Source organism: Episyrphus balteatus, chromosome 2, assembly GCF_945859705.1.
Source record: "Episyrphus balteatus chromosome 2, idEpiBalt1.1, whole genome shotgun sequence".
NCBI lineage: Eukaryota > Metazoa > Arthropoda > Insecta > Diptera > Syrphidae > Episyrphus > Episyrphus balteatus.
The window spans coordinates 54,606,236-54,632,871 of NC_079135.1; the positions used below are offsets into that span (position 1 = coordinate 54,606,236).

The 26,636-nt window shown below is 31.2% G+C and overlaps 2 protein-coding genes across 5 annotated transcripts in view; one reads left to right on the forward strand and one right to left on the reverse strand.

Moving 5' to 3' along the window:
• LOC129911817 (uncharacterized protein DDB_G0284459) overlaps positions 1-4,211 on the reverse strand; it is a 114,084-nt gene extending 109,873 nt beyond the window's left edge. The window contains exons 1-2 of one of the 3 annotated variants that reach the window (XM_055989767.1): positions 3,922-4,196; positions 3,655-3,829 (exon numbers count right to left, since the gene is read on the reverse strand). The gene's annotated coding sequence lies outside the window, so the exon portion shown is untranslated. Of the gene's footprint in view, positions 1-3,654 lie in introns of all 3 variants that reach the window. The other 2 variants (XR_008771702.1, XM_055989763.1) reach the window with 2 other exon arrangements.
• LOC129911816 (disheveled-associated activator of morphogenesis 1) overlaps positions 1-25,770 on the forward strand; it is a 50,739-nt gene extending 24,969 nt beyond the window's left edge. The window contains exons 1-12 of one of the 2 annotated variants that reach the window (XM_055989761.1): positions 1,777-2,262; positions 11,298-11,795; positions 14,420-14,965; positions 15,034-15,231; positions 15,517-15,738; positions 15,797-15,974; positions 18,384-19,043; positions 19,106-19,311; positions 19,379-19,515; positions 19,590-19,751; positions 24,112-24,275; positions 24,337-25,770. In XM_055989761.1, the coding sequence (XP_055845736.1) occupies positions 2,251-2,262; positions 11,298-11,795; positions 14,420-14,965; positions 15,034-15,231; positions 15,517-15,738; positions 15,797-15,974; positions 18,384-19,043; positions 19,106-19,311; positions 19,379-19,515; positions 19,590-19,751; positions 24,112-24,275; positions 24,337-25,199 (3,846 nt within the window). In that variant the 5' untranslated portion in view covers positions 1,777-2,250 and the 3' untranslated portion in view covers positions 25,200-25,770. Of the gene's footprint in view, positions 1-1,776; positions 2,263-11,297; positions 11,796-14,419; positions 14,966-15,033; positions 15,232-15,516; positions 15,739-15,796; positions 15,975-18,383; positions 19,044-19,105; positions 19,312-19,378; positions 19,516-19,589; positions 19,752-24,111; positions 24,276-24,336 lie in introns of those variants that run through there. The other variant, XM_055989760.1, reaches the window with a different exon arrangement.
• The last annotated feature ends 866 nt before the right edge of the window (positions 25,771-26,636 follow it).

A 26,636-nucleotide genomic window follows, 5' to 3' on the forward strand; every position in this document is an offset into this window, starting at 1 on the left:
AAACATACAAATGCAAACAATTCATTCACTAAGTCAAGAACAACCGCATAATCAAAAGTATATCAAGAATTCTTTCTTATCTTGTTATCTAGTTCAAACCAAACAACATTTTGTATCATTTTATTTATTTGCTTAAAACTCAGCATTGAATCATCATCTCATCTGAAGCTGTATAATTTCTCAAGGTTAAATTAAAACAAAAACAGAGCCGAGAATAGTATAAAATGATTTTGTTTGAATTCTTTAATATACAAAGCTGATTACATTCACACTCTGGTTTACTAGACTTAGATTGGTTTTTTTTTTTTATTTATTTATTTTAGAAAATATGGTATTCTCGTTTAGTTTTAAATAGAATCTATTCAATGGAATGAATTTTTAAGGTTGTACTTGATCTTCTACCAATCCACTTATTGTAAACTTGTTACTGTCTTGGGTTTAAAAATGAATTTTAGAAATTTTTGTTTAAAACAAAGTGAATTATCTTTGCTCACACACTTCTTCCTTTTGATTTTCTTTGAATAAAAGGGATTGGAGTTGAGGAGGAACGGGGAAAGGAATAGTGCACTAATTAACATTTGTGTGCCTTAGACTTAAAAAGAAACAATTAAATGTTAATAATATTCTGGTAATCATTTTTGTGAAGTACCCCCGACTTTTGGTCTAATTTGATTGTACTAGATAGGAAATGCTTAACTAGGATCCAAGCTTGCACGAAAATAGTAAAATAGGCTTAAAAGTCGCAGAAAATTTAAGTGCAGAACAGTTGGCAGGAATACAATTATTATATAACTTTTTTTTTCTTAATTAGAAACATTGAAGAATTCAGCCAGTCATAGGGAACAAAGTTCTTGCAACAATGAAGAAAAGATAGAATTCACTTGGTACGCGTGTTTTAGTAACACAATTTTGGCTGTAAAATCACACAATTTGTATAAAATAGCTCATAAAATTCTTGTTTTACTTTTCATTAACATTGATAACATCGCAAGTCCCAGTATCCCAGAAAACTGTCGGCATAAGCTTGTTAGCCCAAAAAATTCACCTTGGCCGTCTTTGACTTCGATTCACTTAGAGAAACTTAAAGGCTCATATGCAAAAAGAATGAGCTTAAGCTCTATCTCACTTTTCAGTACATTTTCTTGAAATAGATCTCAAGAAAATGAGATAGATCTCAAGAAAATGAACTGAAAAGTAAGATATGAGCTTTAGCTCATTTTTATTGCATACGAGCCAAAGTGTTCAAACGATTTAATCCCATAACTTTTATGACAAATTAAAATTACCAATAAGTTTCATAAGCCTGTAGCTTCTTCCAGTTCACTCAATTTCACTTATCGAGCATCTCTATTTTGTGTTCACTAGGTCTCAATATCCCAAGTCAGAATAAATCACAAATCGGAATTTTAAAAGCCAACGAAAACGAAAAGGATATTTTGTAAAAATTTTACAACTGAATAGCTCGAAAGTTAATTTAAACTAATATCGACTCAATCAACAAGTTTGGAGTGTTAATTGTACCTGATTGTATTATCACTATAATCAGTGTCTATCTGCTAATTGTTTTGTCTTTTTGTTATATTATCCTTCTCTGATTTTCTATTATTTTGTCAACCTATTAAACAACAGTTTGCCATCAATCATTAGTCGTGTAAGGAGAGTTTATTTTAATAAAGAAAAAACAAAAAACACCGACGGGAATTAACGTGTGAACTTAATTAAAACATAAGGAAATGTAAAGTAAACTTTAAGATTGACATTTTATTCTATATGGCGTTGGAAATTTATTCCAACTTCAAACAGAATGCGGAAATTATATTCACCTGCAATATCCATAGAATGCAGAATTTATTATTATAACGAAACAGGCGTTTTAAAATTACTAACAAGAAGCAGAAAATTGTTTCTATGGAATTTTGAGTCAGACTTGCAGTTTTCAATCTGGTGTGGTGCTAGTGAAGTTGTGGACAAAAAAAAACAATAATAAGCATTAGTCCAAGCATAAATACATAAATACAGACGAACAAGATTCGAGTTACTTTTTATGGACATTGAATGACTTTGGTACTTTTGATTCCACAATAGGAAGGTATATCTAGTATAGGTACCAAATCCAATGTGTAATAACAAAATTAGTGTTGTTCAAGCTTGGTCAAGCGAAAAAAAAAGTTGAGTTGAGTTGACGTGATTTAAAAGATCAATTTATTTAGATTTATTCAATTTGGATAATTTTTCCATTTACTAAACAAAATGTCAAGCCAGGTGAGGAAATATGATTGCAACTTATTATATTATTTTATTGATTAATTTGTTCAACCTTTTTTTATTATTTGGTTTATAACTTCCAAAACTACAAGGTTGCTTTAAGAGACTTTGAGAATATAAACGAAATTGTTAAAAAAAAGGAACTCATGCTAGTACCTATTTTATTTTTGTATCTGAGGATGTATTTTTTTAGGGAAATGGGATGATTTGAAATTTGGATGCAACTCGTACCAAAACAAAAGGTGAATAAAATCAAATATCTGGGAAATTCAGTTAATTGGATACATTTGGAATGAAATCCAAACTCCTAAATACAAGGTAAAGGGGTGTTTTTGTTAAGAGAAATGTTACGTTTGATTTTATAACTTATATTTATTTTATCTCTGAATAATGGAACTATAGTCTGCATTATTCCATGCTATTCCATGGATTCTAGCTGTAAGGACATGTAAGGGTAAATTAAGCTTAAAAAAAAAACAATGTAATCTAACACTGGTCTGCAAAATTTATGTTTTTTTTTCTCCTTCAAATAATTTTAATTGAAATTATGAAAGATTTGACTTTCCTGAATCTAAATCTGGATTTAGAAAAATTCTAGCACGTTTCTAGCAACATTTTTTTAAAAATAATTTTTGAAAAATATGAGTACTTTGTAGAAAATAACCCTTTTAGATTCGGGTTTTCTCATAACATGATTTATCATATGACACCAAATTTGTATTTATCAACAAACATTTTAAGATACCAAATGACAAAAACAGCAAACATTTTGAAATCCTGCAGTTTTTAGTAAACCCCACATGAACAAAAACACCTTAATTAAGGAAAATGTAAATTCTCAACGCCCGGGCGCGCCCGTTATATATAAAAAGTCAAATATGTAAACAAAACTATAATAAAATACATTTAAACAAATTTATACGTGTTTTGTTATTTTATATACTATTTTTCTATTTAAAAATATCTTATCTTTGATAAAGTATTCGATATACTGCCTTCTAAATCTTAAATTTTGTTTCCCCTAAGAACAAAAGCATATTTTTCTTACGGTTTTTGCTGAGTTCGAAACCAAAGTCAAAAAAAATTTAGCACGTCAGGATTTTGAGATATACGCATTAAAGTATAACAAAATGGGTTTTCGAGATTTTCTAACGGGAATATCTATCCTAAAAACGTAACGTGTAAGGCAAATTTTGACTTCGGATTCGGCATCAGCACACAAAAATCCTTTAGAGAAGTATAGTTTCATTAAAAGGAGGATTTCCTTGCAGACCAGTGTAATCAATGTACATTTTTGATAACTAGCTTTAAGCAAAGTATATTTATAAAAACTCTTAAAAAAAATATCGTTAGAAAATCGAAAAATCGCAAACTGAGATTTATACTCACAATAATCCCCCTTTTCAAAACTGCTTCCAAATTTAGCTGACGTCACAACTTTTTTCAGATTTTTGCCCCATTGACCGTACAAGAATGACATCATCAGTTCACATATTTGATTTCAGAAATTGACCATAAAACTATTCATCGATAATCTTCTACATCCATAAACATTTACAAGAACCTGAATCATCAGTTAATGTCAGATATAAATAGTTTTCGCATTGAATTTCCATTCGAAGTTATTAGTATAATTTTTAGATTCAAAGTTGAAACCTTAAACTTAAACAGCAGAGAAACTGCAAATATTTATCACTTCTCATCTGTCTAATTCTTCAGGAAATCCTTCGTTAATATTTCCAAGAAAGTTTTCTCTCGTTACAACGCTCTTTAAATGGAGCACCGGAATGTTAATTTATAATTCTTTTAAATGACACGCGGATTGTATTTGATCATTTTTAAATTTGATTGAAATTTGAACAAAAAATATTCAGACATTTTTTTTTAGATCAAAATGAAATAGATTTAAATTTCAACTCAAAAATTATTTTAGGCTGAGTTATGAATCTGAAGAAATGCCCGAGTTCTGAATATTTTTTAATCTAAGATCTAAAGAAAACCGGAGAACTAAAAATAATAATTTGAAAATCAACTTTGTCAAGAAATCGGCTCTTAGTCCATTCTTAAACTAACCAAAAAAGCAAGTACGTACGAGGCAGTTGTGTATTTTATTTTTTATAAAATATGTACATAAATATCTACATGTAGTAGTTAGTTTCATTAAATTCAAAATTAATTTTATCTGTCTATTACCGGTTTCCCAATTTAAACCTCTAACTAACTGTAAAACTGTCTCAAAGTGTTCTATAAATTGCATTCAAGGTTACTTTGCGCTGCCAAAACTCGAATTATATCCTAACCAAGCGAGCTGCAAACGTTCGTTGGCCAGCTGAAAATCGTCAAGGCAATTAGCTGAGTTGTAGCCGAAAAAGTTGCGAAACCAAAAAATACTTACATGCAAATTTAAATGGCACATTAGATACTGAAATGTGTGTTTATTCAACTTGTATAAATTTTATAGCCATTAAAAAACTAAGATATTTAAAACATATATAATCGATGTATGTATTTTACTTATCAATCTTGAACTACTACTTCTCTTTTGTTCAAGAGCTCAAACTTGAAACTTATGTTTGATTGAATATTTACATAGATTGAAAGCTTCACTTAAAGTTTGTTATAGGGTATAAAACATTTGTTTTATCATAATATAGTTGTACACAATAAATAAAATATGTCTGTACAAAATTTACGCAAGGTTTGAATTGAGTAGAAAACACAGTTTTTACAATCCAATTTGGACAGAAAGAACAGTGTTATCGCGAAATCAAGCACGAAAATCATCCTGTTTATATGAAGAATGGCATTGGAAAATTTCGACAAATGAGTGCATAATGTGTAAGCAAAGACCATTTGCGGTACCAAAGTACCATAAAGTAAAGTGTTTGAAAAATTCTTTAATAGAATTACCCTTTTTAGTTTTTACCATTTTTAAAAAAGCTTATTTATTATATTTACAAGTTTCTCATACATACATATATACCAAATTTGTTTATTTTCTTTTTGGGTAAGAAAAACAATGCAACCTATTTCCCTAGCAACCGTTTCTACATAATCACTTAAACAATCTCAACATAACAGGTTTGCTTTGAGTTACCTTTCTGGTTCAAGTATTTTAATTGATATTCGTTAAACTTTTTCTGTAACATTTTTAAAGAATGCAAAAAAAGAATAGCAATGTCACCGATCTTGCTAGAATCGCAAAAAAAAAAATCAAAATGTCAATATTAATATAAGACTATAGATTCGGAAAAGCCATGATCTGAGCGTTGTGCCGCTGCAATTACGAACTTGCTGGAGGGTTAATTTTTTTTTTTTTTTTTTATTTGTATTCTGTGAAAGGTGAACACGCTTTGAAATACCATTAAAAGTTTTGCATTGCAAACAAGTTGGTCGGCTAAAAGCGCTGATGTGGCTTGTTGTCGGGGAGTTACAAATAAAAATAAAAATGGGTGCAGTGCGGTACTGAAACTGATTTTAAATGCATTTTGTGGTGAGGTGTAGTGGCGAATGTTGTACCTACCTAGTAAATATTGGCGAAGTTATTTGATGAAGTAATTTAAGATTGTGGAACAGTTACGATAGTTTTAATTTTTTTTTCTCTACAAAGCTTAAAAGAATATCTTATTAAATCGTAGTCAGTTAGCAGCCGGCCTTGATTTTTTCATCCTTACTCTTCAGTATGTATTTTTATCTCAGCTGGTTCAAGGAATGAATCTTTTGCAGAAAACTTTACCTAAATGCCACAGACTTGAATTTTAAAGATGTATTTTTGTATTTTGTATATTCAGTACATACATACTAACCATTTTTAAGCCCTTATAGAGTTCGAATATTTTAAGCCATGTTAAGGTCAAATTGTTGAATATATTGATTTTATTCAGATTTCATATATGAAAATTTCCATCAATACTACCTTAGGACATTTAAATATTTTTGAGGAATGCGGATTTGCATGCTAGCTGTCTTTTCAAAAAAAATCTTTTTTTTTTTAACTTCTTCTCTCCAATTTAAAGACGTCTTTTATCACAATAATATTTTAACTTGTCTTATTTACTGGAATAATGTACATTTTTTAATTTCTATTTGTTTAAAAAAATAAAAATCAGTTCGAAAAACAAAGCTTAATTCCAAAAGCCAACATCATTTATTCCATAAAATTTGATGGTCATACAAACCGAAGACTTGTTTATTCTCACACAGTTTAGTATTCTTACTGCAATAGAACAAACTAAGAAGTGCTACTTGTCTTTATTTGATTAATTATAGTAATTACTAATCGTCACGCGTCAGACACCTACTTTGTCTGGCAATTTATTTAACGTTTGCAACCTTACTGTGTGCAGACAGCAATGGTTTTTTATTAGTGTGGATTTTTCGCAATGAGAGTTAATGATTAAACTCGAAATGATGTTTCTATGCACGCAAAAAGGGCGGAGTTGTAGTTGATATTCTATAGTAAGTTTGGAGTAAGTTCAATATCATGTATCAAGGTCGCATGAGAATACATATTTTATATAAGCATTCTACAGGAAATCTAGGTTAAATGAAATAGGGTGACCATCTAATTTTATGGAATTGGCTTTTAAGAGCCAATTTAAACTTTTTTTTTTCAAAAATGTGATATCGGATATTTTCCAACACACTTCTTAGTCTATATATTTAAAAAAAAATATTAAATCTGAGTATTAACAGCTTAACTTTAACTCTTCAAGCTTTTTTTGTAATCTAGTAGTGCATTTATATTGCATTTAACAATTTCTACAATTAATAGCATCCGAAACTAGGTATATGACCAATTTCGTGCTACTCTGGCATGTATTTTGTTTTCGGTTTTGATTGAATCCTCTTTTTTTCTTTAAATCCTCTTTATTGTCCTTTTTTTCAAAAAATCTACGAAGGTAACCCTGATATGGACTTATTAATTACATATTAGTTTTAAATAATTAAATAAACAAGTTCTGGCTTGGAAGATGATATGAAAATCGGATTTCTTATTTGACTTGAAATGATAAATCTCTTGGTCAAATATTTGCGTCTAAGTATTCAACATTGAAATATTTTTTAATGTTTCTATTTTACTTTCGCTCTTAAAATTTGATGTTTACATTTGAAGAAAAAAAAAACAAAAACAAAAGCTAATTGCAAAAATTCATTTAAAACCTGTTGAAAATAACTTTTCTTAGCTTTAAAGTGTTTACCTTAGCTTCAAGTGTGTCACCTTTGCAACATCTTAACACAAATGTGAGATAATTGCACTCTTAACAAGAAATGATTGCTTGCACTGTAGGAATGCTGGTTGTTTACTTTCAATCGCCGGTGTTTAAGTAAAAATTGCAGACTGTGGTAACATACATTTATCTTAAATTGATCAACATGACCATGTTTGGTCAAAAGTAATTTAATGACAATATAATTGATTTTTGGTGGCATCTTTCAAATCATCCGTCAAATAAAAATCCAAATGAGTCAAATTTAATTTATGAAATAAAAAATGAATTATACAGATCTATTTTTTTTAGTAAATCTATCAAATTTTTCCATAAGAAAACTTGTACAACTACATTAATTTTAGGGTAATGAATTATTGAAACCTAGGCAAATGCAATTTATTACTTTACCTTGATCCTTGAGTTCATGAGAGAATGATCAATTTGATGAGTATTTTTTTAAAAACTATATATTTATTTAATAGTTTTAAAAACAAAACCAACAAATATCAATCAATAACATTTTACCTAGTATCATCCTTGTCAAAAAAATAAAACCTAGGCACGTTTTTCGTTTTCTATTTGCTGACAAGGTATTTTGACCAGCAAGATTACGAAACAAAGATTAAAACTTTGATGAAGAATCATAGCAATTATAATTTTCTCTTTGGGTGAATAGTAAAAGGCGGTACACTCATAGTTCATGATTAACTCCTACCTTAAATTAAAAAAAAAAGATTTGCCTATTCTGCATAGCATTAAACTGGTTTGTTCAACACTTTAACACCTTTCTTATAACTTCTCCACTTTGTTTAAAAGCCAAAAAATGAGCGTGCATAGCAATTAATTATACTTACCATTCACAAAAGCATTCCAATCACGCGCTGCGCCGCGTCAGATTAAATTTACATAAAACTGCCATGCAAATAGCATCGATTAACTTGCGATATAAACAAAATATGTTTCTCAGCAATGTTGACCTATCGTAAAGTTTTTTGTTTGGTAGGTTTCTGATGCACAAACTTGTTTAACTATTTTGCATTTTCGATTCTTATCGAAGTTTTGGTCGTGAAACTGACCTTAGGTGATGGAAGTACATTAAATCAGCGCCACTGCTTTTAAGCCCATGTATGGAACTATCATCCAAAAGTTGAATGCTAATGTTGTCAATTTATAAGATCGGGAGCAGCACGCGAGTTAAAACTGAATTGGGTTTTATTTGTAACGTTTATTTCTGCATCGTAAAAGTTTTATAGTTATGGAAACAAAATATCTAATGTCTTATGCCATATTGAGTCTGTTTTTTTTTTTTTGAAAATTAAAAATGTTTTAAAATCATATTAGATTAGTTCCAAATAAGAAAAGAAATAAGAATACAGTTACTATAAGAGTATGTGCATAACACATTAAAAGAAACAATAAAATTATATGATTTAAGATTTTTTATTTAACACTTAAAAATTAAAATGTTTTATAAATCACCGTTTGGTTTCCTTTTATAAAAAATTATTTATTAATAATGATAGATTTTTAATACTAATTTTAAATACAAATTTAAAATTCAGTTTTATTATAGTATAAAAACAGGGTAAATTTATGTTCATTCATTTTTAAAACCTATAGCGGCAATGAGAACAAAAATAAAATGCACGACTGGGTCGCACGAACTTGCTCTTTGAGTTCAAGCTGCTTTAATTTTCAAGACTTTTTATATAGAAATTTGAGAAATGTAGGTAGGTAGCTATACATATATAAAAACAAAAAAATTGAAAAAAATTATAAAATTCGTTTTTTTTTAAAGTAAAACAAAATCTGAAATCAAATTGCCCTCCAAAAAAAGTCTTATTTGATATATTTAGTTGCAATTTTAGAAAAAAAATTTTCAAAATCGTTAGAGCCGTTTTTTAAAAAACTAATTTTTTATAAATAATTTTTTGGAAAAAAGTTTTAAAATAAAATTGGTATGCTATTTTCTAGAAATCACTTATTAACACCTAAAAACAAAATTTCAAAAAAATTCAATGTCCCGTTTTCGAAAATTTGTTTAAAAAAAAATTCAATTTTTTTTTTAAAATCCAAAAATTATTTTTTTTCGAAATTTTATTTTTGGCTTATATTATATTAATTATATAAATGCTTCTTCACAAAAAGTTTCGTTGAAATCCAACAAGTAGTTTCGGAGCAAATCGGATTTTTTTTCATTAGGAGATAGACCTTGTCTTAATACTTACATTTGATTTTTTTAAAGAAAATCGTTGGAGCCGTTTTTGAGCATTTCAACTTTACTTAAATCGGTATATGACAAGTACCGTTGTTCTTGGTCCAACAAAACTAATTCCAAAACCCCTCTGGACAGTCACCAAATAACGCTACATACCAAGTTTGACATGAATTGGTCCATCCGTTTAGGCTGTAGCCTCGTTTACAGACAGACAGACCGACAGACTGACAGACTGACAGACTGACAGACTGACAGACTGACAGACTGACAGACTGACAGACTGACAGACTGACAGACTGACAGACTGACAGACTGACAGACTGACAGACTGACAGACTGACAGACTGACAGACTGACAGACTGACAGACAGACAGATGGACTTCCGGGACCCACTTTTTTGGCATTCTCTATCATGGTTATGGCATGGAAAAATGTTATCTCAACTTTTTTTTTTGACGAATGAGAGACAAGGCCGTTGTCATGATTAACGGGGTTAACTCTTATATCCCAATATAAACAATAAGCTAATATCGAGCTCCAAACAGTACTCCTTCATACTGGTACTAATTGAAGCATTGCGAAAATTCAAAGCTTTAACGAAGAAATGACAACATAATGCAATACCTACTGATAATACTGATTGGTTGGATAATTTTATCAGAATAATCACTTTTTCCTTTTCTCTGGGTTAAAAAAATATAAAAATTAATACATCATTATATTATACATATTATGTGAAGATACGTTTAGATAAAGCTTAAGTAAAAAAAATGCTTTCAAATTACTTATTAGAGTAAACGTAGAATTACTTTCGGCTTCCATATACCATCAAGTAGGTATATCTTCTTTAACGTGTGTCATACATGCAATTTTATGTTATAATATATCTTAAAAAATAATGTATGCGAACTAATGAAATCACACGTTAGCGCATGAGTATTATCTAAAATAAGACAAAAAGTTCCCACAACTGTTGTTGACGCAAATTTGTTAGATTTTTCCGCATTTTTACTAGGTATGTGGTTAAGTTATAATTTTTGCAACACCTGTATTCACATTAAGTAACACCTTGCGCAGCAAGGGTTGTACATATTTTTAATTTCAGAAAATAGATTTACTTGTATTTTCGTATCAGGGTCGAATATAAAAAAAAATACGAAAAATTCCATAATTTTTGATGTTGGCTAGATAAAACAATAAATTTTATTGTTTATTTCTTTCGAGTTGTTATTTTATAGAAGTTGCTGGTTTACCAATTTAATCATAATTTTCTGTTTTATCAAGTAAGCTACTTCGAGCAAGTATAAACAACCATACAAAAAAAAAAAAAAAGAAAAAACAAATTTCAAGTACCTTATTTGCACGAAAACATAGCCGTGTTTTTCTACAACTCAGTAGTTACTCAGTTTCATTTTAATCGCAAAACAAAAACAACATACACAAGTAAGTATTTGTGTTGTTTTAATTTTGCGTATAAAATCAAAAAAATAGTAGCTACTCAGTTGTAGAAAAAACATAAAAATGTAACTTTGTAAAATAAAAAATAAACCCTTTAAATTGCAAATTCCTTAAAATCAACTTTCTTTTTAATTTTTTGCAGACTTTTCAAACCTGCCCTATCAATTGCACGGGCGACCCGGACACTATTAGCACAGACAACGAAACACCTGCTCGAACAAGTCCTACTAAACGCCAAGCTCCACAGCCACCACCATCCTTGCAAGGTCATCAACAAGGAGCTACAGTTACAAACTCAAATTTTATATCAGAACATCAAGATTCAAGTTCACGGACCCAATCGGACTCATCGTCGTTTTATACGAATCTAGACTTTTCTACGCTACGTTCGCGTTTGCAGGATTTTAATTGTCTTAATAGTTTACAACGTTACATACACACAGATGGTCGGGATAATAAAACAAAAGACGATAGCATTAGCTCCAGAAATAATTACGCAAGTAATATCCTAGAGTACAATTACGAACAGACCGATCCAAACCATCACAAAGAAACACCATTGCATAAGTTTTATCGAGCACAACAGCAGAAAAAGATGCCGGCGTTTCGAGGAAAACGCGGCTGGTGTGGCTGTTTTCAGGTTTGTATAAGATTTTAGTATACTAATTTTTAAGACCTCGCCATCCGATCGATAACATAGCTATCTCTAGCACCATGACACATTAGACCTCGTTAAGATCGTGTGTAGAATAATCTTATCAGCGCTATTAAGTGATGAGCGCTTGAAGATACCGGCCTTAGTCCAAGTTATGGTTATATGAATACGCTTTTACCTAATAAAAGTACATCAAAAGTATTATTTTTTTTAAATCGATTCATTGGGTTGATCACAATAATTTAGTCGTCTCCCTTATTACAAGATACACATAACAGACGTTACTGGTCCTCAAGAACCCAAGTACAGGTTCTTTTTCTTTCCCCGCGTCTCCCTGCATAGAAATAATTCCCATCACTAAATCTATCAACCCCAGTTTCAGAGATACACAAATGGGAAGTTTTTGAGGTGTCCGAAATATTTTATGAAATTTAATGTTAAGTGAAGGGTCCAGGGGAAAACAGCACAAGCACAATATAACTCATTCCGAAAAAAACGCAATGCTCAGTAAATATACTCCAAGACCTCATCATTAGTGCCGTTTTTCCCCTGGACTCTTTTTTTTTAATTTTTTCAACAAAAAAAATGCCTTTCCGGTTCCAGTTTGTTAATTATACCAGAAAACAAACGGCCCTATTCTGCTATTCGATTCACGTGAAACTCAAAAATAAGAGGCGTTTAAAGTAAAGTAAAGGTAAAAACTATACTTAGAAATTTTTTTTTTCTTTAGAGTTTCTAAAACCGGCAGAAACAACACTTTGCTGTCGAAAATTAGAAGTTTTTCAAAGCCAATTTCTTGTTATAAAGGAAGGGAATCTTTCGACTCACGTGAATCGAATAGCAGAATAGGGCCGAAAATATCTCTGGAATTTCGTTATGCTCATTAACATATTTGTTTCCATTTACAAATACAATAATACAAATACAAATGTTTAAAATTTAATAAACTAACTAAAAATACAGGAAAATATCCTTCCACGAAATCGCAATGCATACGGGTCATAAGAAAACTATTGAAATCAGTGAGCATTGGTTTGGATACGAATATCTTCTAAACGGTTAAAGCAATCAATTTCATTCCAAGGAATTTTTTGTAGGACGTTTAAGCCCCTACAAGAATATATCTTGCTAATTTGAAAATAATGAAGTTTCAGTGAATTAGAAATTTTTTAAAAATATAAAATGTTTTTATATTTTTTTTAACTTTGACCTCGAATATCTTTAGAATGGTTAGATTAATGAAAAAAGTTAATAAGACCTTTTTTGTGGAGAAATCAATTTTCAACGAGAATATGTCTTGCGCGTTTGATCATTATAATTTTTCAATTTGTTACAAAATTAAGAACAAAAAACGAATTTTTAAAGATTTTCTCGATTTTTGGACCTCAAATATCTATTCAACGGTTAGATAAACGAAAAAAGTGTATAAGGCCTTTTTTGTAGAGCGTTCAATTTCCTACAAGAATATGAAAAGAAATTTGCTAAAAAGTCAATTAATACAAAAATTATTTTTTTTTAGTAGAAGCTTGATGTAAAAATGGAAAATTGCAAAGCGGAGGATCTTCCCATTAATATAAAGAGCTCATATTTGGTGTGTATATTCTAGAGGGGTCCAGCAATCGATTTTTCGGAGTACCAATTCAAAAAAAAGAATTTCGATTTTTTTGACCCACCCTAACCTACATACTTGTAGTTTGTTAGAAACCCAAAGAAGAAAAAGTAACCAAACGATCAACACTATCTCAAAATTATTAAACGTTGCATTGCTGCATAAATACAAAAAAACGACCTTAAACCCTAATAATTAACTTGCAAATGGATTCTTCTAAGCAGATAAATGGTTAATTTTCAAATTCTTCAACTTCGGATGCAAACCGTTCTCTTTTTCAATTAAATAATTCCTAAGCATTCCTGAATCAATTTAATTGTTCCTAGAAGTAATTGTATTCATTGCATTCATTTAGCATTGCAAATATTGCTAACAGTACTTACACGATTACAACCAGTTCTTTGCTCACATGTTACTACACGTGCATTAAAAAGTTTCACCGAAAATGTCTGACACGCTTGTTGACATAACGCAAATGCATGTTTTATGATTAAACGAAAGTTGAAACTCAACTCCTTTCCCATTCCTCGAGACCTCCACTAACCCAAGCCAACAAACAAACCAACAGACGTACGTCGTCGTTGTCGTTCCATACCACTAAAGCCTTGACTTGCAGCTTATAACTTGAGTCAGCCGCCACACTCAAGTTGGAACATAACACACTCTCTATGCACAGAGATCAATTACAAATCAATAAATAAGAAATTATCCGTCCATTGGCGCACACCGAATGTCTATATTTTTCTGGTTCTTCTTGTCTAGGAATTATCTTTGTCTATAAGATGCACCAAACACTTTCTAAGCAAATAGTTAAAATAATTGAATAGCACTAGCGCATTGCCAGTGCCGGATTAGGAATATTTTATTTTCTAGAAACTTATTTATAAATACAAATGAGGCCTTGTATCATGCACTTAGTACTTTAAACTACACTTTATTAAAATAAGAAAATTTAAAGCTTAGTCCAAATCAATTTTCATTTTTTTTTTTCTTTTTGCAGGATGACGAACCACCTGAAATATGTGTTGTTGAAGGTGCCTTTACACTTCAAACTCTAACACCAACGCAACCAATGCCATCAGTGGATGAGCTGGATACGAAATTCGCTGAACTTGTTGAAGAACTCGATCTTACAGCTCCAAATAAGGAGGCAATGTTGAGTCTACCGCCTCAAAAAAAATGGCAAATCTATTGTTCACGAAAAAATCCGCTCGATACTGTGGACGGCAATCCAACAGCTATCACTGTCCCACCAACGGCAGATCATTACATAGAACGTCTCAAGGATATCGTCATTCATATTTCTCTAAACCCGGAGGACTCCCCGTGCCATGAATATAGTTCAAGAATTGAGCCGCATACGGCATTTTTGGACGCTCTCAAGACTGCTTTGCGTACATCTGCGCACAGCTTTGTGTTGCGCTTTGTTGAATTGCAAGGATTACCAGCTTTATTGAACCTCCTACAGAACTTGGATATTCGTGTGGCGAATAGTTCGTTGCATACTAGTCTCATTGGATGCATTAAGGCTCTGATGAATAATTCCGTAAGTATTGAAAACATCATGTTTAGAAACTTCTGAAAACAAAAATTGAATTTCTTATTTCGTTTTAGACGGGTCGTGCACATGTGTTAGCCCATCCAACCAGTATTGATACAATTGCGCGTTCCTTAGCGGCAGATAATATTAAAACCAAAGTAGCAGCATTGGAAATTCTTGGAGCAGTATGTTTGGTTCCCGGTGGTCACAAAAAAGTCTTAACAGCGATGCTTAATTTTCAAGAATTTGCAGCAGAACGTACAAGATTTCAAGTAAAAATGATAAACATAAATATTTAATATCCCTTACTGTGGTATTCAAAAATTTTAACAGTCTGAAAAATTGTTCACAACAATATTTTTACTCTAAATCCAAAAGCCCATCAGTTCCCAATTGAGATTTGGTTGCCAACTTGAATATTAAGGGCAACGGAACAGAGCACTGTTGTGTACAATTTTTATCAACTTTCCTCCTGTTAAAAATTTTATTTGCTTGCGTTAATACCTAATGTTGAAAATCCCAAATATATTTCTTAACTGTAATTTTTCAAAAATTAGAGTATTTTAAACGACTTGGACCGATCTACGGGAGCTTACCGTGACGATGTGAATCTCAAAACTGCCATTATGTCATTCATCAATGCCGTTCTCAACTATGGGCCAGGACAAGAGAATCTTGAATTCAGATTACATTTACGATATGAATTCTTGATGTTGGGCATTCAGCCAGTTATTGATAAATTGAGAAAGCACGAAAACGAAACTTTGGATAGGCATTTGGTAAGTGAAAAAATACTGTGTTACAAACAATTAATAATTTTTTCTTGATTATTTTTAGGACTTTTTTGAAATGGTTCGAGCCGAAGATGAAAAGGAATTAGCAAGAAAATTCAATCATGAACATGTCGATACTAAAAGTGCAACAACCATGTTTGATTTTTTAAGAAGAAAACTAAGTCATTCACCAGCTTATCCACATTTGCTGTCCCTGCTGCAACATTTTCTTTTACTGCCATGTAAGTAAACATCGTTTTGCTTCAACTAAACTATAAAACCGTTTATCTCTATTCAAACTTAAAAATATATCCACTTAAAGAATCTGAAGACCTAAAAAAAGCTCACACATTTACATTTTTTACGGGCAATTTCTTCAAAAATCCCCAGCTAAAATCGGTAATAGTCCTAATGTTAGTACTCAAATTAGTATCAGCTCATTTTTGTATGCAAGTACTAAGCTCTCGTGCTGTCAATTTATCAACCAAGTGATTTCTTCTCACAAGTACTAGAATCTAGTACTGTCAAATTGGAACCGATTTCATTAGTAAGGACTCAGTATTAATTAGGACCCAAAAGTCGGCAGTCTAAAAGGATTAATACTCGAAAGTAGCAATGAATATCTTTTTTCTTCGATTTTGTTTATTAATGTCGTTTTCTATTATACGCCCAGTTGCGTAGAAAGCATTCAGTAGAATTGAATCGGTCATTGCAAAAAGAACTTAATTAACATTTTTTTCAAAAATGATTTTTTTTTTGGTTGAAAATGGTTCAACTAATACCGTTCATTCCAAAAACAACTTAAGCCCAGGGACTTAAGAAGTTTTTGCATGCATTATTTATTCATGCATTTTTAAGATAAATTTTCAATAACAGGCGATTCGAAATATGTTGAAGAGATTATTTTGTTTAAATTATATACCACGTACACCATATTATTCCTTGCTTAAACAACCTTAACTCCTACACAGTTTTTTTCTGATTTTTTCCCTTATTATTTCAAATAAACTTTGAAGCTTAGCCTTAAAAAAATCCTTCAAGTTTCGTTTGCTTTATTGGTTCCTGAAAAATTCAAATACTCGCAAACATAGCATACAGAAAAATATTAGCTGTTTTCAAAAGTGGAAGGATATTTTCTTTTTATGTCTCATTGCAATTATTAGATATTTTGAATGTATCTATTAAAGAAAAACTAATTGCCATTCTTGAATTAATGGATGTCAGGATAGGATTAGATCTAATAGAGAGGAAGCAAAAGGCTCAACGCGTCGATTTCTATATCCGAAGCTTGAGTATAATCTGAATAACCTGAACTATTTCAAGGATGAATTAAGCTTGTTTGAAATATCCAACATTTTCCGTGTTAAAGGAGAACTACTTGATTTAAACTATAGACAATATTTCAATGACCGGAAAACTTTTTGGTCTTTGTGTAATATGTAAGAACAAGAAACTTCGTACCAATTTTTATTTGTGTGTTCCATTTTAAAAGAATTGAGATTTGTATACTTTCAAAAAATAATATTCATGCCTATTACCGAAGACGCAGATGCACTGCGGCGGGAATGAGAGTCACTTTCACAAGATTTCTTATTACCGAAGCCGCCGGTGCGGAAGTGATAGAATGACATTTGGCTATGTAAGTGTCAACAATGACATATGTCGGTAAGCAGTTTAGTGTGTTTTCGTGGATCGATAATACAGTTCATCCCGGGGAGTTCACACATTGAAATTTGATTCGGTTGCGGATCGAGTAGATTCCCGGGGACTGAGTCACTGCGTCTTCTGTAATAGGCATGATTAAATGAAAAAGATTCAATAGATATCCTTAACGGACATTTCTTGCCCAGTATTGCATTGAAACCATTTAGTATCGGAAAGATTTTTTAGATGGTTAACAGATTATGTATCTCTTAAATATCCACTCAGAACCACTGATACATCAATCAATTTTGCGGGGTACAAACGCAAATAATTTTTGTTTTATTCTTCTTCAACTCGGGGGGCTGTTTGACTAATTGAGGAGTCTTTTTAAAAACTCAACAAGCGCCAAAAATTCAAAAATTTGGTATCAGAATTTTTAGCATGATGACGAAATAAAAACATTATAAAAGCTAATAGTTTTTAATTAAAAATTTTTTTAAAAAAATCGTTTTTTTTTTTTCAAAACTCAACAAAACCAATTGCAAAACTGAACAAAATTGCAGGTTTTTGCCAAACTCAATAAAGTTTGCCTGTTGTTGGAAAGACTTATCTTTTTTTAAATATCAAATATTATTGTAGTTTTAACATTGGTTGATTGATTTCAGTTATTCATTGGTACATACATATATTATGCATAAAAGGTTATAGCGTTAGGTAGACAAAAGTATACTTTTGGATTTGTTTCATTTTGAAAAAAAACGCGGTGTTTTCATGTGCAAAATAAGGACAAAATGGTCCCAATACAAAAATAAAAGTTGAGCCTATCGATTTATCTTTGCAAGAAAGAACAACTCGTCGTTTCTACTTTTTGGAAATTTGGTTTTGTATTCAAATAGGAAACAAAAACCTTCTCCTGAAAAACTTGAAAAAAAAAACATTCGTTTAAGTTATGTTAAGCCTAAGTTAATTGATTTTTTATAAATTTTGTTTGGTTGTATTAATTTCAGATACCGGTCACTGTACTCAACATTGGTTGATGTTTGACCGAATCGTTCAACAAATTGTTTTACAAACTGAAGAACGACCAAGGAGTGATATCGATCCTGATGATGTTAGCAAAGAAAATTTCCAGTCACTCATTCAAGACCCAGATTGCTCACCTATACAAATAAATGTAAAGGAAATTGTTCAATTGCTGGTAAAAGAAGAACAGCTAACAGCTGCAAGGAAACGCGCCGATGAACTGGAAAGGGAAAATTTTGAGGTTCAATCACGCTTAGCAAAAAAGGAACAAGAACTCGACTTACGAATGCAGGAGAAGGAAGATCTAGAAACAAGTTTGGCCCGTATGCGAGAGCGTTTGGAAAAAGAAAGCGCAAACCACTCGCAAGCGGTACAACGGGCTCAAAATGCAGAAATGAAGGCTGAAGACTTGCAACATCGCCTATTAAATGAACAGCAGGAGAGAACAAGATTGGAAAGACTCGTTACGGAAGGAAGTATTCCAGACGATCAGAAGGTTGCCGGGCTAACTGGATGTAATGGAGCTGTCTCACCACCGCCCCCACCAGCACCAAAGTTCATACCACCTCCGCCACCACCAATGGCTGCAGCGCCACCTCCACCACCATGCCCAGGTGCCCCACCACCACCAATGGTTACACAGGGTATGCATAGAATATTTTAAAGCTTATGATTTCAATATCTTTAAATAAATCAATGTCTTTAGCTCCCCCAGTGCCAAAAATTGAGGTTGCAAAGAAAAATGTTCCGCAGCCGGCAAACCCATTGAAAAGTTTCAATTGGTCAAAGCTTCCTGATGCCAAAGTACAAGGTACCGTGTGGAGTGAACTTGATGAATCTAAATGGTATACCAATATGGAGCTAGATTGCATAGATAAGTTGTTCTCTGCATATCAGAAAAATGGTGTAACAGTAAGTAATAATTCATTATTGAGTTTTTGAAGAAAATAGCTGACTTAAATTTTTGTTATAATTTAAGAATGATGGTTCTATTGAAGATCTAAGAATGATGGGAAAAACCAGGACGAAAATTCTTTCTGTGATTGATGGACGACGTGCACAAAACTGCACGATATTGCTTTCCAAACTCAAAATGACTGATGAAGAAATTTCAAAGTAAATTTGATTTTTTTTTTCATTACAATATTAATTTAATTGAGCGACAACTGATAATTGAATTATTCTTATAGGGCGATTCTTTCGATGGACTGCAGTGAACAGTTGCCAATCGATATGGTTGAACAACTTTTGAAATTCACTCCATCGGCTGAGGAACGCGCACTGCTAGATGAGCATAGTGAGGATATTGAATCATTAGCAAGAGCCGATCGATTCCTTTACGAAATTTCAAAGTAAGTCATTTTACATGTTTGATATTAGATATATCTCATCTATGTTTCGGGTAGGTTCTGAATTGTTAGGTATTAAAGTTTAGTGGTTTTTTGGGTCTCGGATTGGTTAAATGTCAACAAATAAGTCCAATTTACAATTTTTTTGAAAAGTTTACTGTAAGGATAGACAATAAAAATTTCGCTAAGGGTTCGGCCAAGTCCTAAGGATCGTTGTTCTCGTTTACATTGATGTTGGTTCAGATAATGACGTTGACTTAAAACCTAGTAATTAATGTATCCAAAATATGGTTTTATCTCATGTGCATCTACTGTTACTAGTCCGACAAGTGTACGTCACTTCACAAAGCAGATATTGGTCGAGATTAAGCTTTTAGGAGGAAAGGTGCTGCATTGATATAATTTACCTTTGGACTTGCTTAGATTTTGCAAGCATTTCGTTGTTTCATTTTGAATCAGCAACGCACTAGGCTTTAGAAACAAAATTAGGATCCGTTTATTAAATAAGACACATCTTCAGGCACACCTTCTGAGTCGAAAAAAAAATATTTTAGGTTCCGAAATTGCTGGGCGTGAAAAATCGTATAAGTTTGAAAAACAGAATATATCCAAGATTTATTCTGTTCTTACCTCCAAGAAGTAAAAAAAAAATCATACATTTTGATATAAAACAACGTAAGTAAAAAAAGGGAATAGCTTCAACTGCAACTGTTAAAGGTGGTCCAGAAAAAGGATGACAATTTTTTTAAATAAATTTTTTTGTTTTACCATTTTCGTATCTGATCTAGCCTATGTACACCACTTTTTTGTTTTGACTACACAATCCCTACCATAAGTTAATGTTTTGTTATCTTAAATAAATTACATATTATAAGTATATTTCATTAAAATTTGGATTTTAATAATAAATCCAACGTTTAAAAACCGTTATACTTGTCTCTCAGAAACTAATAGAAATACATTTTTACTTGCGATATAGGTACTATAGGGCAAGTTTAGGATTCGTAAAAAAAATCGAAGTCGAGATAACAATTTTACATGACATTACGATGATGGAGAATGCCAAAAAAGTGGGTCCGGCAATTCTGTCTGTCTGTCTGTCTGTCTGTCTGTCTGTCTGTCTGTCTGTCTGTCTGTCTGTGTGTCTGTCTCTATCTGGAGCTGCAGCCTAAACGAGTGAAGTGATTTTCTTCAAACTTGGTAGTTAGCAGTTTTTGGTGATTCCCTAGAGGGGAAATTGAAATTTTTTTTTTATCACCAAAACTAACGGTACCTGCCATATAACGGAAATAGAAAAGTTAATTTTTTTCAAAAACGGCTCTAACGATTTTAATTAAAATTTTTGTGTGTAGTACTACACATAAAAGCCAACTTTTTAAATAAAAAAAATATTTTTTGTACCGTTATTAACGGTACCTGTCATAGAACGGTTTTTTTCGTTTCTGAATATCTCGTACAACCTTAACCCGATTTTAATGAAAATTTTTATACAAAAGTGTGTAAGTAAAGATAATATTAAAATTTTAGAAAATTTTCAAAAAACGCATTTTTGGTTTTTTAAAAAATATTTCAAAATTTTTTTTTTGAAAAATCAATTTTTTGAAAACGGATCAATGAAAAATTTTTAAATTTCGTATTTATGTGTAAATTAATTATTTCTTCAAAATGGCATACCAACTTTTTTTTTGAAAAATGTTAAAAAATTTTTATATATAAAAAACAATTTTTTTAAAAAACGGCTCCTACAATTTTCGAAAATTTTTTTCTAAAAATACCTTTTTATACAAGAAATAAAATGGCATATTTGTTTTTTTTTTTAAGATAATTTATAACGGAGTTTAATTAATTATAAAAACAGATTTAATTTTTTTATACTACTTATGAAATTTCTTCAAAATATCAAATTTTAAATTTCTTGAATAAAAAGCTTTAACATTATAGTATCTTTTAACATAAGAGCAAGTACGTGCGACCCCAGTCGTGCAATTTATTTTATTTCATTCTACTCAAAACCACATAATCTTCATTTTATCTGAAGGTCAAATATTAGTATCTAAAAAAAAGTGAAACGGAAGCTATTCAACTTTTGGCCCAACGTTTTTGCCAAATGGATTTATTCTGTTCTTACAACTGACGATTTAATGTTAAGGCCCTAAAATGATGAACGTAGTGAGCGTAATAAATCATAATAAATAAATGTAATGACCTTCGTAGCCTCCAAACCCCTCGCAATAAAAATTTAGAAATTTTGCAGTAGAAAAAACATTCCATATTTTTTTTCTTTGTTTGTTTAGATAAATTCAATGATCGTTAATGAGTGTGATAGTAACAAATTAAAACTTATGTAAACTAAGAGTCAATTTTTCAATAGCCAGATATACCTCAGTTAGAGCTAATTCCTACCAATAAAAGTTTTTTTATATTGACATTTATTCTACTGATAGTCTAACTCGCGGTTGAAATATCAGGGCTAAAACGCAGAATTGTTCTAGGCAAAAGATTGAAAGCAATCAGAATTGTCTACATAATTATATGGAGATATCACAGCTCTGCAACGAAATAAGTCATAAAAAAATTAAAATCCAAATCTAGTGCTAAAATGTACGCAAGGCTTAACTCTATTAAGGTGCGTCATTAGTTTGGTCAAAAAGTGTTTTGTTTCAAATTCTCATCTTTTCGAGAAAAACATTCACCATAAGAGTAGAGTAGAGTATTTACTTTAAGTCGTTATATCTCCGAATTTACTTTTTGTGACTTGGTTCCCTTCAGCTTTGAGCCCTCCATATATAAAGAAATTGAATTTTCCGTTTTGGTTTGATTTTTCAAAATAAAATTAAAAATTTTTTTTTTAATCCAAAAATATTTTTTTTTTGAAATTTTATTTCTGGTTTGTATTAAATTTATATACAGTGGTGGAAAAATAATTAGAAACACGCTCTTTCTTTTCAAAATGTTTGTATGTTCTTAATATGAATAAAAAATATTAGAAATATTTTTTAAGAGAGGTATTTGAAAAGCTTGATGTTTTACTAAGGATCTCATCTTTATTGCACCTTCTTTTTCTAAAATATAAGGGGTTGGTGTGTCAGGAATATTGTTAAGGACGTTTTATTATTTTTTTGGAACATGTGACATTTTTCGAGAACTGCAACCACGATAACCAACTAATAGAAATTAGTTAGTGATAGTCCTTTTTATTAATTGTACGTTTAATTAATTGACCAAGTTTGGCAAATGTAAATGCTAAAAATCAAAAACATGATATTTCTTAGTAATTTTTCCTCAGTGTTTCTAATTATATTTCCACACAAAATTGGACTATATTTTAGATTTTTTGCAATATTTTTCTTTTGTTGGATAAATTCTAAAATTTTTTTCTTAAAATGTTACAAGGATTATATCATCACTTGTGTTTGCTAAAAATGTGTTAAATATTTTGTATTTATAGTAAGAAAAAAATAACATTTTGTAAACAAAGGACGATGTTTCTAATTATTTTGCCACCACTGTAGATGCTTTCGTTTAAAAAAATTCTTTGAAATGAAATTAGTAGTTTAGCAGAAAATCGGATTTGAAAAATCGGTTATATGGCAGGTACCGTTAATAATGATTTTCGAAAAAAAAAACTTTTTTACCAAAATCGTTGGAGCCGTTTTCGAGCAAATTGAACTTTTCCGAACTTTAAAAAAAAAATTAATTCCAAAAACCTCTCTGGAGAGAAAAAGACTAAATACCAACTTTGATGTCGATCGGTACATCCGCTTAGGCTGTATCTCTTTATACAGACAGACGGACTTCCGGGACCCACTTTTTTTTGCATTCTATATCAACGTAATGTCATGTCTGTTATATCAACTTTTTGTTTGAATCGCCAGATTGTCAAAACATGACACTTTGGCGACCAATGTCAGCTACCGAATTCTTAATTGTTTAAAATACCGACGAAAAACGCACAAAAACCGATAAACCACGCACACCACTAATATTTAAACAATTATTTACCATTTTCCGCGATGAAACACGAAGAAAATTTGTTATTTTTCAATTTATAATATTTTTAAATGACATTTTATAAATTAAAACAAAAACAAATTTCCTGTTTACTGCGATTGAAATATAAACATTAAAGGCCGACCTGACAGATTGGTGCCCATTTTTGACAAACAAATTTTGACAACGTTCGGAATATATTACCTTATACTGTGGTAAGAACAGGTGTCTCAATCTTCGATTGTGTGCTTGTTTTTTCCGGGATTCGTAATCTGTGATACGAATGAAATTAATTCATGACAATGCCGATGAATAAGTTATATTTAATTATTTGTATGTTATTCAAAAATGTATTTTCATTTCATTAATTCAGGATTCCACACTATGAGCAGCGACTTAAGAGTCTCCACTACAAGAAGCGTTTTATGATCACCGTAAATGATTTAATACCCCGGATAACAAGTGTTATGGAAGCATCGCGAGAAGTGGCGCGATCAAGACGTCTCCGTAAACTGCTCGAATTAGTTCTAGCATTAGGTATCATTACTTGTTTTTTAATCTTTGTCAAGAAAAGAATAACATGTTTTTTTTCTTCAAGGCAACTATATGAATCGTGGCGCTCGTGGAAATGCTTCAGGATTCCGCTTAGCATCTCTAAATCGATTAGCTGACACCAAATCAAGTGCTGCCAAAGGAACCACTCTCCTTCACTATCTTGTGCAGGTTATTGATAAGAAATTCAGAGATCTTCTCAAATTGGAAGAAGACATCCCACATGTTCGAGTAGCTTGTAAAGTCTCCCTTGGCGAAATGGATAAAGATATCCAAATGCTGCGAACAGGTCTAACTGAAGTTTCTCGAGAAATCGAATTTCATCGCAGTTCAGGTCCCGCTCAACAAGGTGACCGTTTCTTACCAGTGATGCGAGAATTCCATGCGCAAGCTTCAGTACGATTTGCCGAGCTAGAAGATCAATTCCAGGACATGAAGACCCGGTTCGATCGCGCCGTAAGACTGTTCGGCGAAGATGGCTCTGTTGTGCAGCCCGACGAGTTCTTCGGAATATTCGATGCTTTTCTAACGGCTTTCTCTGAAGCCCGCCAAGATAATGAAAATTATCGCAAACGCCAAGAAGAAGAAGAAAAACGTGCTAAGCAAGAAGCTGAGCTAAAAAAGAGAACCATAGAACGCAAAAATAAAGAAGGGCTAATGAGTTCGGTAGCAAGGAATCTAGGTTTTAAGTCAAGCTCAAACGGGAAAGACGCCTCACCGGTAAAAGGTGACAACAAGGGAGAGTTTGATGACTTAATCTCAGCCTTGCGAACTGGAGATGTATTCGGAGAAGATATGGCCAAATTTAAAAGATCTCGCAAGACACGTTTGGGAAATGGCAGTACTTCACCACCGAGACACAGTCTACACCGAGAAGAGAGTCGCGAGAGAACTGTACGTCGACAGTAACGAATCTTAGATTGTTAGATTATTAGATAAATAAGTTCGTCTTAATACATTTATACTTCGTGTGTAGTATTTTGTACTCTTGATATAGATTTACACTTAAACGTCATTGGAACGTTGAATTATTTATTATTGATGATGGAGTTGTTTTTATATATGTGCGAACACCAAAATGGACTTGGTCCTAAAATAACAGCTGTTATTGTTATTTCATAAAAAAAAAGAATTAAATTGATAAATCCTTGAACCTACACGAATTTTCTAAATTATTTGATGTATATACTTCGGTTTATGAACAGCTTATTTAAATCTTTGTATAATTTACTTACGTAGTTTTAATAATATGAATAATTATTGTACCTTCAAAAAGAATATTATATTACTTATTAAATCCTTGTTGAAAATATTAGTCTTTTCAAATTTTTGAAAAGAGAGATTTTAATCGAACGGAAACAGAATCCCATTTTTGTTTTACTTATTTAAAATTCTTTGATAAGTAAACAAAAAAATTTTAAAATTAAAAGAACCAAGAATTATTGCAATACAATTTTATTAGAATGGAATTATGTATTATTATGAGAATCTTTATATTGGAAAATTAAATTATAAATAAATCTAATGGAAAAATTTAAACAAAATATATAAAGAAAACAATTTATTTAATTTGGATTCTACATTTCAGAGATTTTAAATAAAAAAAGACGTTTATTTAATGGTTAAGTAAGACCAAAAGTGTACATCAAGTTTTGGAATTTGGTGAGCGATTTATCAGAATTAACTGATTTTTTTCTTGATCCTCTGTATTCTTAAATTTTTTTTAAAGAAATTAAATCATGTTGATTTATTTAAAAAAGAACGCACACACAAATGGAAGAAGACGAGCCAAATTCTCTTAGGTTGTATTAGGTAAAAATGGATGGCCGAATATGATGTTTTAATAAGTGTACTCTTGTTTTAATACGTGTACTTAAATATGAAAAAAAGACATTTGGAATATAGGAAAACTCTACATTTTCTTTAGACAAGACTGAATTTCTTAAAAGGTGTTAAAATACTAAAAATGCACAATATGGTTTTTGGTCGTCTGAGGTAACCACATTCAACTGAATTTTAGTCGTTTATGAAATTTCACTTTACGATGCTTGCGGTATGAACATACCTCATTTGGGAGTTTAAATAATTTGAATGGTCATTCGGGTGTATGCGTACTTTTTTCAAACAAACTTTGGTTGATGTGACTAATCAAATATTCATGCCAAATTTAATGTGTTGCAACGCATCTAATGCGTTTTTGGCGAAAATCTAACTGTTATACTGATAATATCGATGATTCATTTGTACAGACCATTTTTTCATCGTCAAAAATCCCAAATGTCCGAAAAAAAGTTTATAAAAATAAATACTATTTATATGTTTTTTCTAGGAGCAGTTATACAGCCC